The 14,394-nt window shown below is 35.3% G+C and overlaps 2 protein-coding genes and 1 pseudogene across 3 annotated transcripts; 1 reads left to right on the top strand and 2 right to left on the bottom strand.

The window, feature by feature from the left end:
• The first annotated feature begins 108 nt into the window (after positions 1-108).
• Positions 109-5,178, top strand: LOC111312886 (glycerophosphodiester phosphodiesterase GDPD6). The gene is made up of 8 exons (XM_022913593.2): positions 109-385; positions 1,789-1,970; positions 2,369-2,552; positions 2,802-2,876; positions 3,201-3,310; positions 3,786-4,004; positions 4,493-4,648; positions 4,734-5,178. Exons 1-8 carry the CDS (start codon positions 373-375, stop codon positions 4,983-4,985), a joined length of 1,191 nt encoding a protein of 396 aa, XP_022769328.2. The 5' UTR covers positions 109-372; the 3' UTR covers positions 4,986-5,178.
• Positions 5,179-5,229: 51 nt separating this feature from the next.
• On the bottom strand, positions 5,230-9,034 carry LOC111312878 (replication protein A 70 kDa DNA-binding subunit B-like). Its single transcript, XM_022913581.2, has 12 exons — positions 8,737-9,034; positions 8,279-8,425; positions 7,937-8,158; positions 7,640-7,817; positions 7,263-7,533; positions 7,056-7,158; positions 6,848-6,972; positions 6,676-6,754; positions 6,456-6,600; positions 6,004-6,161; positions 5,783-5,903; positions 5,230-5,681 (listed from the first exon to the last, which is right to left on the bottom strand). Exons 1-12 carry the CDS (start codon positions 8,862-8,864, stop codon positions 5,481-5,483), a joined length of 1,878 nt encoding a protein of 625 aa, XP_022769316.2. The 5' UTR covers positions 8,865-9,034; the 3' UTR covers positions 5,230-5,480.
• A 1,687-nt stretch (positions 9,035-10,721) lies between these two features.
• On the bottom strand, positions 10,722-13,880 carry LOC111312873 (exocyst complex component EXO70E2 pseudogene; annotated as a pseudogene). The gene has a single exon (XR_016345248.1). The product of XR_016345248.1 is annotated as an exocyst complex component EXO70E2 pseudogene (transcript).
• Positions 13,881-14,394: the final 514 nt, after the last annotated feature.

Below are 14,394 nucleotides of genomic sequence, written 5' to 3'. Positions count from 1 at the left end.
AAAAAGAATAAAAAGAGAAAAAAAACCATTAAAATTACGTGCCGTAATCAATCTTCCATCGTCACCTTTGGATTATTATAATCAGATAATCAACCCCCTTTGACAATTGGGCTTTAAGATAAAAAATTGTTATAATGAGATAATTAAGTCCTTTGACAATTGGACTTTAAGATTAAAAAAAAAAAACTAGAAGGAATATTATGTAGATCCATGGTATCTGATGCAATGATTCAATATGATAGAGTGCACCCAGAAACATGTTGCACCGATATCTCATGCCCATTGCAAACAAAACAAACTACTTTAAAATTTAAAAAGAAACAAGCAATCATTCCATTGAGTTGAGAAGTGGATTGTGCAAGGGCAAAGGCAATGACTTTGACATGTAAGCTTTGAGCTTTTAGTGTTTTATGACGTTGGATTGACTTTAACTTTTCTGGTTTTTTTTTTGAGTGTTTTTTTTTCTTTTCTGTTCATTAGTTTGATTATTTAGTTTCTGGGTTTTGTTTTTTGAGGTTTCTGTGCTGCTACTGTGCTGCTAAGATTGCACCTTTTTAGTTATTCTTGTCTGGGTTTTTCAGTTCATTGTTTAATACGCTCTGAGATTAATTCTAGCCTTTATATTTATTCATTCATTGGATTGTAAACAGAATTTTGATTCAGTGATCTTTTTCCTTTCCTTTTCTTTTTTGTTTTCGTTCATTTTTTCCTCTTCTTCCTGTCCCAAAGTGGAATTTGTCTTATAAAAGCATAAGGGCATGAGATTATAGCATTTTGATGTTGCGTTACTGTGACCTATAAATACCCATAAATGGGGGTAATTTGCATAATTCATTGATGCCTGCATGTGTGGTCTCTTCATCTTCTACTCGTTTGATGTGGTCTTTTGTAATGCCATTTGATACGCAAAAACACTGACCGACATCCAGATGGATAACTGATTAGGAAAATAGATATGTAACCATCAGCTAAAGATAATAATCGTCCACAATTACTGTTGTATGATATATTCAAAACTAGCTAGCAGATTTTGCTTCTTTAGATTATGGCAGTCGTTCTCCTAAATCTTATGAATTATCAGCAAACTTCACCTGTTAAATCTTGGCTACTGCAAAGGTGTTGCCAGATAAACATTTATTTAGTTTTATTTGAATCTCTTGCTGTTACTTTTTTTTTCTTTAAATTTTAGTATCATTACTTAATGTTATTTGAGTCTCTTATGATGACTTATTTGCTGCATAGATTTCTTTCATATGTGCACAAATCTGTAGCTATTATATTAAGATATGATATTCCGCTCTCAAGAAAATACATCGATTAGTTATTAACTCTATGTGTTTTAGCAATGTCTCTACGTGTGATTTGTTGAGATATAAACTTTTCTTTTCCCTATTCCTTTCATTCTAGAAAATAAGCTGAATGGATTGAATAAATATCTTCGTTTTTTATTATCCTCTAGGTTGATAAACTAAATTAGATGGTTATAAATAGTGAAAGAAAGCAGCTTATAAATTCGTATTAAATTAAACAAAAAAAATAAATTTTGAATCTCATTTCCTATGTACAAGAGTTAAGTGGAACCTCCTTAGAAGGTAATTTTAATGTGGCCGATTTCCCCTCTTTTGTAATCAGTTTCGCAACAGCACCCACTGCTCTAGCTAATTGTCCACCCTTTCCAAGTGTGATTTCTATGTTATGAATGGCCGTGTCTAAGGGCATATCGGTTTAAGTAAATTTTTCTTTTTGATCAAATATGAAAGACTTATTTGATATTATGACACACTGCAGGCTTTGTCCCTCTTTTTTTTCTGTCACTCATTGCTGGATGTGCTGCTGCAAGGCCTTTGTATCCACTTCCTAGTAAACTACCGAACAAAAATAGACAGCCTATACAAACCTTACGTCCATATAATATTGCACATCGAGGTTCAAATGGAGAGATCCCTGAAGAAACTGCTGCTGCATACATGGTATGTTTGAGTAGGCACAGTCTGCTAATCTGTATTCTTTCCCCTTTCTGTTTGTATATTTGACATGTAAATCATCAACATAGAGCAATGGAATGAACCACTTTGGTACCATCTTCATTGATACTAGTTGCTCAAGCAAAATTTCTTGGAGCATAAGGGGAATTTTAATTTGTAGAAGAAAGTGAGAGATTTTATTGGCAGTGGAGTTTTGAAATTTCTATAGTTTGACCATCATGACAGCTTTTCTACTTTTGTCTTTTACCCCATCAAACATGCAAGTTTATATGCTTAGATTCCATAATCACTTATAGACACCGAAATATTTGTCTTGTTACATCATTAAAAGATTTAAAATCATCAAGTTTATATTTACATTGACCATATACTGCTTCTTGCAGAGAGCTATTGAAGAGGGTACAGACTTCATAGAAACGGATATCTTATCATCCAAAGATGGTGTCCTTATATGTTTTCATGATGTCACCCTTGATGAGACAACTGATGTCACAAAGCACAAAGAGTTTGCAAATCGTAAAAGGACCTATGAGGTTCAAGGGGTCAATACCACTGGCTTCTTTACTGGTATGGGAGCATACAACTTTCAGCCCCTTTTGCCTCTTACAATGGTGCTATAAAGCTGACGCAAATCCTGTAGATGGGCACCATGATTAGTCTTGCACCATAAGTGCTCTGCAAATTTTGAATTTGTACTCTTTTATGTTTATGTATGCTTTACCCTTGTAATCTTGCATGTCTTCTTGGAACTTCCAACTGGTATATTTCTACACCAGATATCTAGCTGAAATAGCAAATTATTCTCAATATACGCAGTTGACTTCACTCTAGAAGAATTAAAGAAGTTACGGGTGAAACAGAGGTACATTTTTCGGGATCAGCAGTATAATGGTTAGCTCCTCTTTGATTTCTATCTGCTTGGATTTATTCAAATTCCATGCTCTAATATAAAAATAAAAAGTTAGGGAACCATTTGCTAATGCAATATGGAACTAGCTGACCATTTCTATTAGCTGAATGCTATTGCATGGTTTCACAATTATACTAGGTTGAATCACCACAAATTTGTATCATCGAGTTCCATTGTTAAGAATTTTGCTGATTTCACTGATTCACCTTGTCCATTACCAACTTTATGGCACTCAAACTCTATAATTATGAAAGATACCTGTTAATTTTCAGGGCCAATCTGACTGGTTGTTGTGTATTCCTTAGGAAAGTTTCCCATTATTACTTTTGAAGAGTTTATTACAATTGCGCTGGATGCACCAAGAGTTGTTGGAATCTATCCAGAGATTAAAAATCCAGTGTTTATCAACCAGCGTGTAAGTATTGCATAAGCATACCTGAAAATTTGCCATCCAGAGAAGAATACGATTGCCCCATAATTAATTGAGTTCTAACAGAGTGGAGCTTTTTTGTTTTTTATCTTAAAAAGTATATGTTTCAAAAACCACTTCAGAGGATTCCTATAATTCCTCTGACATTGCTGTGGCATAAGCAATATTAGTGAAAAAGCTAAAGAACTCCCCCTCTGATTATAATGCTAATTCTGTCTTGGGAGGGCTGTGACTGGTGATAAGAGTTTGAACTGTTGGAAAGAGAAATTTACGTCAGAACTTGTACTTCTATGTTCTCTCATTTTCCATTAGAAAACCTTGTGAAAGTACTATGCAGGTCTGAGAAAAGCACTATTTTAGATTAATAGGTGGCCTATTTACAATGCAGTGAGTTGTGTCAATTGAATGATATTTCCTATAAAGTTTGATTCGCTTGATTTTGAAACAAAGCCTTTAACAGGTAAAATGGCCGGATGGAAAGAGATTTGAGGACAAGTTTGTGGAGACACTTAAGAAGTATGGATATAGAGGATCATACATGTCAAAAGATTGGTTGAAACAACCTGTATTCATCCAGTCCTTTGCCCCAACTTCTCTTGTGTACGTATCTAATCTGACAGACTCGCCAAAAATCTTCTTGATTGATGATGTTACAATTCCGACTCAGGACACTAATCAGGTTTGTTCAAAATACACCTCTTCCTGTCTTTTTCCTTTTAGTCATTGTAGAATGCTCGCAAGACAGCTCTCTGAACTAGAGTTCATGAGTTATACAATAGTTTCAATTCTACCGCCAAACAAGAGGAAGAAAAAAAAAGTTTAAATTGTGATAAAGCCTCTCGGCAGATCAAAAGATGTCTGCCAGCGTTCTATTTTCTGAATCAGATTGTTTTGATACATATTGTGCATTTCTTTCTTAAAACATACCTGCCTTATGAGTTGGTAAATTGGAAGAAATTTTCCACCTGATCGGTGAGTTTCATAATGGAAACCTAACAGATTTTGGAGAATTACATGTCATCATGAACTATGGCCTTATAGATCAAAACATAAACTAAATGCAGTGCTGCCTCAATGTCTTGTTTCACTATGCAACTCGATTTCTAAATTTAATTTCTTTTGAATTTTGGAATTCTGATGGACGAAAATGCAATTGACGTCGTGCAGTCATATTGGGAAATTACATCAGATGATTATCTTGACTTCATTAAGGAATATGTGGTCGGTATAGGACCTTGGAAAGATACAGTGGTTCCCGTGAAAGACAATTACCTGCAAACACCAACAGATCTTGTTGCCAGAGCACATGCCCACAATCTACAGGTACTCCTTATCTAGAGCTTTTGATCAATGACACTGGCGGTGATGTCTAATATGGCAGTAACGTGCGATGTTGGCTTCGATACAGGTGCATCCATACACTTATCGCGATGAAAACTTGTTCTTACACTTCAACTTCCATCAAGACCCATACCAGGAATATGATTTTTGGTTAAACAAGATTGGAGTTGATGGACTTTTTACAGACTTCACAGGGAGCCTCCACAATTTTCAGCAGTGGACCTCTCCTCTCTCTCAAAATAATAGCAGTGATGAGGGTCGTGCATCTAAATTATTGGATAAAATTGCCCTATTGATCTCTTCATATAAAAATGGGTGAGACCATAGATTGTATCGTATCTGTCATCCTAAAAGCAACTTCTATGGAAAACGTATTGAAATTTGTTCACTGTGAAGGTAGTTTTGGGAATTCTACATCCCTTCTGGGAACAATTAGCATCTTGATTCAGATCATAATCTTCTATGTATAGCCAAATTGCACCCCTCAAATGTGTTTTTTGGGTAATCTTTCATTCAAGTTGTTCTATTTTTAGCATTTGACAGATTACGCAAGAGTGCAGGATGAAAAATTGTTGGTTGTACTCATACTGTAATTTTCTGAAGAGCCAAAACCACAAGGACTCTGGAACATAACAGTACAAAAAGAAATTTGTAATGGTTTCCTAAAAATCATGTTACAAAAATGGGTTAGAATGAAGTCACAATCTAAATTAGTTATAACCCTTCAATCTGACATTTTCTAACAAAAACTGAAATCTTAAATCCAATGGAAATTCACATATGTTGCCTAGATAGTTCTTGAGAAAAGAAGAAACTACTGAGAATTTTTCATTTTCTTGATGTCTTCGAGCAGAAATCTGGATTCCTCAGAAAAATCAATTGGAGCAACAGCCTTGACAGTTATCCTTTGCCGCTTCTGATTGTTATACTCATTCTGAGTAACACTGACTCGAAAAAGATGAGGAACCCAAGTAGCTTCCTTCAACTTTTGTTGGTATGCATTAATTTCTCCTTCCTGAAAATGGCAAAACCATGAGGGCCTGTGAGACAATATTCTCCAACTTATACGAGGCATGTACATATACATCAAACTCATCAGGAGAGCAATACATTTACCTCTAATTTTAGCTTATCAAGTTCATCAGCAGAGCATCCAACAATTTTCTCTGCTTCTTCATTGAAGGCAGAAACCCAGGCTTCACCACTTGCATCAGAGATCTTCGACACCATTATGTATCTAAGAAATGCCCAAATAAACATTAAATATATGTCAGCTAACTTGAGAACTGTATGGAACATTTAATTTATAATTACTTAAAATTTCCAAGACCTCTCACCTTAAACTGCAGTCTTCATTTTTCTGGCATCCTTCACACCAATAACCAGATCCTAGGGCTTCAGTTACTTTCTTGTTGCAAGTTTTACAAGCACGGTACCACATTGCCTGTTCAGGCCTGATCAAGCTGATAAATGCTTTAATGCTGAAAAATGCAGGCTGCAGAAGAAAGAGATTCAATTATCAGGACTGGATTTATTTTCAATTTGAAGGATGTGGTAGTCATCCATGAAATCAAATTCAGCATCATAAATGATACCATATTGCTTGCATCTTTTACAAATTAAAACACACTATATTGCTTTTTCTCAAATAGTTCTAAATAAAGCGCAATAGCATACTATGATCCGTGATCCAAACAACCAACTCCAAGGAGAAAAAAAAAAACTTTGTAGTTATTCACAAAACTTAATTCAAAGATGTTTCTATTCCATGAATGACTAAGAGCGATACCTTGTCATCACCCAAAGATGGGTTACCAGTAATATGAGAAAGAGAAACCCTATCAGAGTAAATAGATCTTGCCCCAGTCTTGGATGAAGGACTCAAACCCGAGCCAATAGAGGCCATGGAACTCCCTTTCCCTTCAGAATCATACCTGCACAAAAAAAACTTGCACCTGAAAATGATACTTGAAAGGGTAACCATTAGTTTCTCAGCAACAATAACTTACCAAGATCTCAACTGCATTGCTTCAGGTATGTCTGGATTAATCAGCACTGTGCTTTTGCCTAATGTTGACAAAGATACACCTGAAATATCAACACCAAGATTCAGGATACATTTTTTATTGTAACATTTCTAGCTTATTACTTCTCAGAACACATGCTCCAACTTTAGATTACCTTGAAAATCATTAACTTTTAGTGATTTAATTGCAACTATAGGAGATTTATCAGTAATGTCAAACAATTCCTGCCCTTCATTATTTGCAAGCTCATTCCACAAAGAGATCACCACTGTCCTTTTCCTGGCATCCAGAAATGTATAGCTTCAATAAAGCATAAATAAAAAATAAAAAAAACATATAGCAGTGAACGAGTGGACACTTACGTTTCATCTGCAACAATCATATCTCGCTTCGGAATATTCTCATTGTCAATCTTCCTTTTAATATTTGATACAGAAGTAACACTTTTAACAACTCCAATAATATCTGGAATTCAATGCAATAAAAAAAACAGTAAAGGAGCATGTAAAACATAAAAATTAAAGACTTAAATACACATGCCCATAAACTCCTAGGAAAGAGATTCTTACCAACTAGTTCCCTTCCATTAACATAAGGGCCTAACTGATCGATAGGGACAAAGTTGAATTTAGTTTCTGGAATAAATGTTTCTTCATTAACAGCCTCTTCCACCACAGAATTCTCATTCAATGTCATTTCATAATCGTTTCTTACAGTCTTAAACTGCTTGTTTGCAACTCTGAGAGTTCCTTTTGATATGTAATAGACCTTCCCCAATTGAAACTTTTCATAGAACTTCCTAGCAGCTTCATTAAACATTGTGGCTTGTATTTGCGTACCCTACAATACATTAATCATTCAATCAATTAGAACCCATTTTTCTACAAGTTAAACGGTTTCTTCACACACAAGTATAAGAAAAACATAGGTTATAGCAGGAGCTTACATCTCCGTCTGTCAACTCCACATTGAAAACACAACCTTCTCCTCTAGCATTCTTATAGGTACGCATATTTCCCTTGCTTGTGAGACGAACTTTAATCGTCCAATTTCCTTGGTAAGGATTCAATGAAACAAGTGGATGCACTCTTCTTGTCATCGCCATCCTTGCCGATGGAGCCATACTGAAAATTTCAAAAAAAAAAAAAAAATTACAAAGCATTAGAACAGAAAACAACACAACTCTTAAGCTTTATAACAAAGTAGATTGAACCTAAGCCAAAAGAATAAAAGGGAAACTCACTTTTCTCGCTGTTCATATACTATTTGAGCAGCAGATTTGGAAACCATTTCTTGCTTTGGCTTTAAAATGATACCAGCCCCTTCCGCTTTGACCTCATTTTTTATCCCATTTTCAAGCTTTGGCTTCTTTAAAACAATGTTAGATTCCTCAGTTTTGACTTCATCTTTGATTTCCATCTCAAGTGCAGGGGATACTGCCTCACATTTTGTTACAATTAAATACCTGAAACCCGCAACCAGTCTTGAGATAAATTTTAAGAAACCATTCAAGAGACCATATCATATTCCTTAAAATTAAAAAAAAAAAAAAAGAAAAAAAGAAAGAGGGGTAATTAGTAGTTACTTTTCTGATTTGTTGGGGATGTCATTGAGGGTATAATCGAAAATTCTGACAAGACCCTTGTTTTGGATACTGCCCGAAATTATCTCAGATGACATGTTTGATGGAAAGATCGCTCTCACTTTCATCTTCCCATCACTTGCATTAAACCTTCAATCAAAGACCAACCAAAATAATACTTAGTCTCTACATTTTCAATGGAAATATTTATCTTCACTACCATTCTATTTGCTGCTGAAAACAAACCCAAGGCAAACAACGGAAGAGAAAACACGAAATTGAATTTTAAATAAATAATTTATTTATGAGCTGAAAACACATTTTCTATCACAAATTTGACAAACTTATGAAGTAGTTACTTACAGCATGCTAACAAGTTGAACTGAAAAACCCAAAACCCAGAATGCATTTGGCTGTTAATTAACTAAAAACAATAGAATTAAGAATATAAAGAGGCATACGTGTAACGGTTGCCAGTGAGCTTGAGATCCAAGACCTGGACAATGGTCTCAGGGAGATCTGAGGAAGAATCCGGAGATGGGTTCGCCAGTATCGTCGATATCGCATCTTGGCTTACCGTTTTCGCCATTTCTCCCTCTCTCTTCTCTCTCTTTTTTTTTTTTTTTGGAGTTTGGTTTCTGGGAAATGTTGGCGCTGAGAATTAACAATGGGAGGGATTTAAGAATCAAAAGAGAAGAGTTTTTGGATTGAAGAAATTTTGGAGGGAGTTTTGGTGTGTTTTTAAGTGATTTTCCCGCTGCCAAATCCTCCTCATTTCTTCTATAATATTTTCACCGTTTGGCGGGAGCTAACTATTTCTCCTTTGGGGATGGTTTTTCTTTTTTTTTTGGGTTTTTGAAACTTGGTGGGTTGGGCTTGTGCCAAACATATTCAAGTCGTTGTACGGAGATTAAAAAATTTATTGATATTGGCTATACCTCTTAAAAATAATAATAGAAATTAATTACTAAAGAGTAGTTAATTCAATCAGTTAAAATTTATTTTCCTTGATTAAAAGATTTTGAGTTCGAATCTTGTTATTTGTTTGAATCATTTTGAATATACGATTTGCAATCATTTACCTTAAACTATTAAATACGATACATTTTATATTAACTTAAAAGATTAAACAATCTATTTATCTTTAAATTTCTTATAGTGGATTGAAGCTTGTGCTCTGGAATTAGGGAGAGGTCCTAATCAGTTTAAAACTTGTGTTCTTGTTAGCATACAAGCCATTTCTGTTGCAATACAGATTAGAAGAGCTGCAGATTTGTTATTCTAGGCGTTTGTCTATGTGTCACAAGTTTTCGTGTAGTTTTGTTTGTTGGGTATTTTCCTGAACAATACCGCAAATTAGGTAGTAGGGAGTAGGACACTTCAACTTTCAGTAAAGCCATACCAGTCAGGCTTTAGTCTCTTTCCATTGGCCTGCATTGAAATTGAAGTATAGGGTAGAATCAAGATTGGGTTCAGGATTCCTCAAAGATGGTTTAGGAGACTTCACAAAATTTGGCGTCCAATAAGCACCAAATAAGTTTGCAAAATATGTTAATTATGATATTGGTGATTGTAGCAAAGTGTGCTCGTGGCTTGTTTCACTGTGTGTGAATGATTTGATTAATGCATGAAGCACTCGCATCAGTTGATAACAACACAAAAGGGGGATAAGGACTTGTTCTACAGGGGACTATTTGCTTTGGAAGAGGAGAGTTGGATGTCGAAGGCAGAGATGAATGCAACTTACAGCAATGTAGCTGTGGCTCTCCGTTTTAGAATTTGATTCATAAAATCCATTTTACTGAACCTACACATCTCAAATGCAGAAGTAACTGCAACTCTTCTAGGTCTAATGAAAATTTAAGTGCTTTCCACAAGTTTGCCTACATTGTCTCTTAAGCACATAGTAGATTTCAGACCAGTAATATCCTGATACTGACAGCAACTCAACAAGAGATCTAGTCTATTTACTACAGGAAGTCATGGCTGGGATGAAACTCTATTCTGATGCACCTAACAACTGAAAATGACTTACATTTCGCACATGCACATTAATTCCTTCAATGTAACTGTCCTTTCTCATTGATGGAAACTACACATCTCCTTGTCAACTGCTTTAATCTGGATCAAATGCTCATCAGCATCATCAGCTGCTTTTACTCTTAATTAAACCTGGAGCAGCTAAGTGGGGCATCAATGCATCCCAGCCAAAATTAAAGCAGTCATGAAATGTAGAACAGTCTCAGAATCAGAGGCTTGCGTTCCTTTTCTCATCATCACAGGTTACTATCATCTGCATACATGTATGTACTGTATAGAAAGCATACTCACATTCTAGAGCAGAAAAATACGACCAATCCACAAAAAAAAAAGCAATCCTAACAGAACAATGAACCTAGAGAATGACCTGGATCATACGCCTAGAATTGAATTTATCAGAAAAGTATTGGTTAACACTTGCAGGACAGCTAAGCATGTTATTTCAAGCCAAGAGAAACACGGGCACAGGCATTTGTATCCAACAAAGACCCAATTACAGGTATTACAACAGGAGGAACAGAAATTTTGGAAGTAGACATGTTAATTACAACCAAATTTACATCTACAGCAATCAAGACTTTTATCAGGAAAAGAAAATGTTGTAAAAGGAGGAGAGTGAGAAACAAAGAATGGCTGAAACCTTAAGACCTTAAGTCTTCACCATCTGTGCGAATTGTTCAATGATCTAGGCGACCCTTCAAAAAGATCCAAAAGCAAATTTTCCACATCTTCTGCAGTATGCTTAACACATTTGTCATCAATATGAGCAGGGTTTCTCCCAAGAAAAGTTCGATATGCATGGACTACTTTAAGTGAAGTTGAAATTCGCAAATCTTCACGAAGCTGAGGATCTGGGATACACCAACTTGTCTGGGTTTTGTATAACTCCTCAAAAGCAATGCTAAAGCCCTTGCACCTTTCTTTGAAAGTGGATTTTGACATTGAACTTGAGCCTGGGTTATCATCCTTGAGCAAAGAAACGACTGAACTCCAAGTGGCTCTCTCATAGTTCATTGCATGCTGCTGAAACTTTGCGTTATGCTTACGAATCCATTCATCTCCAAAGAAGCGTCTGAGTTCAGAGCCCTTAACCTTTTGAACCAAGTAATGGATGTTGTTCATCAAAAAAATATGTCGTAATGCCTCAACCTTGTATAGTTTTGATTTCTTATGAAGATTGGACTCCAAAGAACTTGTGATTGATCGAAGGTGACAAGCCATTGGACAAGAAGTGGAAAGAGACAGGTTCTGCCCATACTCTGGCTCAGTAACTGGATTTGCAACGGCTGCATGTTGGTCCTTGAGAAGCAAATTGAGGGTGGTACAATATTCAGGGAACATCCTGATGTAATTCATGACATATTTATTGAGAGGGTGAACTGCACCTCCAGGGAAGGGGAACAAGCATCCATTTGAAGAAATAGCAACTCCAAACGCCTTGAATGCTGCTGTTGCAGAATCACCCAATCTCTCCAGAAGCTCATGGAACTGAAGCCGAATAAAAGAACCAGCCTCTTCTGAGAACAATGTATCTATGTCTAGGAGAAGATCTGCCAAAGTCTCATACATGTCAAGCAAACGAAGCAGCTTTTCAGGTTGATGAGGCCCCATTGCTATGGCTTCTCCAAAATTTAAGAGGCAAAGGATTGTTGCCTGTGATATCTCAAGAAAGCAAAATGAATTAACAGATCCAAAGTCCCCTAAGACCTGGTCACATAACCGTTTTTCACTAGCAAGATAGACGCGAAAGATGATCTTCATGGACCAGGTCCATTTATTCATCTCGCTACTCATGCTATTCCACTCCATTTTCAGCACATCCTCGATGCTGACATTGCTCGTTTCTAGAATGGCAAAATACTGCTCCAATGCTTCTTTCCTCACACCAATGAAAGCTTCACAAAATTCCTGACCATAATCTGAAGTAAACATAACCTTTGCAATGGACTTGATATGAGGAATTACATGTGCATGGACCAAATCTACAATATATTCACCACTTTCATCACTACTGCTATTTCTGCTGGATGTTTTCTCTGCTGGTTCATCCTCGACTGAAACAAATGACTCATCATAAACAACATCCCTTTGAGTAGAACGAGATTTCATGAGTTTGGGCTCGAACCGTTGCCTATGCTGAACAAGTATATGAATAAGCTCTTCCTCGAGCCTTGACATTGCCATCTGCAAAACACTCACTGCACGGTTAAGAAGTTCCTTCTGCTTCCTATTTTCATTCACAGATAAGCCTCGTAAACCATCAACTAGTGTCTGAATTTCATCTACAGCTTCCAGATACTCAGAAGCTTCCCTAGGTTCAGAATCCCATATCATCATTCGATCTGATTCCCAAATCACAATCTTTCTCTCTGCTTGTTTGATTCTCTCCTCAACATCAACAAATCCCCTTCCTCCCTTGCTATCTATATTCGAAGTTATCATCGACAAGTGGGAATCAAGATCGATAAGGATCTTCCTTAAATCATCACTAAGATTCTTAGTTGCTCCTAATGCCTTGACAATATGATGAGCAGCAGCAACCACATGAAGATCTCCTTCAGATGTTGGGATGGCAGATTGACATTCCTCCATATCAAAAGAAAAATAAACAAGAAACGGAACAAAATCAATCAAGCACCAAGTAACTTCCCAGGCAATAAAAGCCAAGCCCTTCACTCGTGTGATAGATAGAACCTAAACCATCTACTTGCCAAAACCATGATTTGGATTCAATAAACCCCAGACACGATCAAGAGCAGATCAAGACAATCCAATGCTTTCGAATTCGAAGATATCAATCAAACAGGCTATAGCTCGACAACTCCTCACCCCAGCTAAATCAAAAGGGATTCAGATGGTCCTCTTAAAACATAAGTTTAACAAGATGCAACGCCAGGAATACAAAAGATTGAAAGACAGAAAAGCTCATGATAAAAAAGATGAAGCATCAAGTTAAAATGATTTGATCATCAAATTAAACCAAATTCAAAAACCTTTTACTTTAAACAAAATTGGCAAAAGAAGCAAATTTGCATGTTGATAAACTTTAAAAGAACTCAATCTTCAAAAACCCATATCTAAAAAAACTTTAATCGTGAAGATCATATAACAAATAGTTCAAAAAATTCACAAAAAGAAAAACACCCATCAAACCTTAAAACTTGTTTTCCTTGATATCATCGAACTCGAGCATCAACCCAGAAAAAGAAAGTCAAACGAACATCAAATTCTCAAAAGAGAAAGAGAAATAAATGTTTTCTGAAAAGGAAAAAAAAAAGACTAAAACTTGGATGAGAAAGTGAATAAAAGTGGTAGATTTAGAAGAAAATTGTAAAAACAAATAGAGAAAATAAAAAGTTGGGAGGGTTTTGATAGAGACTAGAGATGAGATGAATTTCGTGGAAGAACACCTAGGGATTTTGTTTTTTTTTTTATTATTATGTGCTTTAGAATTTAATTATTTCACTTTTTTTTTGTTTTGTTTTCGGATGAGTTGAATGCTGGGTATATGAAGTCGTGAGCTTGACTTTTGTTACGAGAGTTGAAGAACTTTTGTATTGATTGTCGCCTTGGTTTTGAAATTTTTACCGTACGGAAGTTACACATATATCACGTCAGTTAATGATTTTTTTACCTTTTTGTAAAAAGCATGTTAATTACCAACATATTTCACCTTTTTGTGAAATGCATGTTAGTTACCTACATGTTAATTATGATTATGGTTAAACTAGGAAAAAGCACTAATGCAACTTAAGTATCGGAAAAAGCACTTATTATTATTATTATTATTATTATTATATCTAAATAAATTTTTTATTTTTTATTTTATTATAAGTCCTACTACTATTATTGCATTTAAATAAGTTCCTAAAATCTTATTTTTTATTATCTTAACCTTTATATAATTAAGTATAATAAATTATAAGGTTAAAATACTAAAAAAGCCTTTGAATTATTTTACTTTTTATTAAATAAACTTCTATACTTTTATTGTACCCAAATAAATTATTATTTTTTAATTTACATTCAAATAAACCCTTATTATAAATAAAATGTTGATTATATTAAAGGCTTATTTA

The sequence above is a fragment of the Durio zibethinus genome, chromosome 9 (assembly GCF_047325235.1).
Source record: "Durio zibethinus cultivar Kanyao isolate XHJ-2024 chromosome 9, ASM4732523v1, whole genome shotgun sequence".
Classification (NCBI taxonomy): domain Eukaryota; kingdom Viridiplantae; phylum Streptophyta; class Magnoliopsida; order Malvales; family Malvaceae; genus Durio; species Durio zibethinus.
Note: the sequence above shows the minus strand (reverse complement) of the source record. Positions and strands in the feature narration are given on the sequence as shown.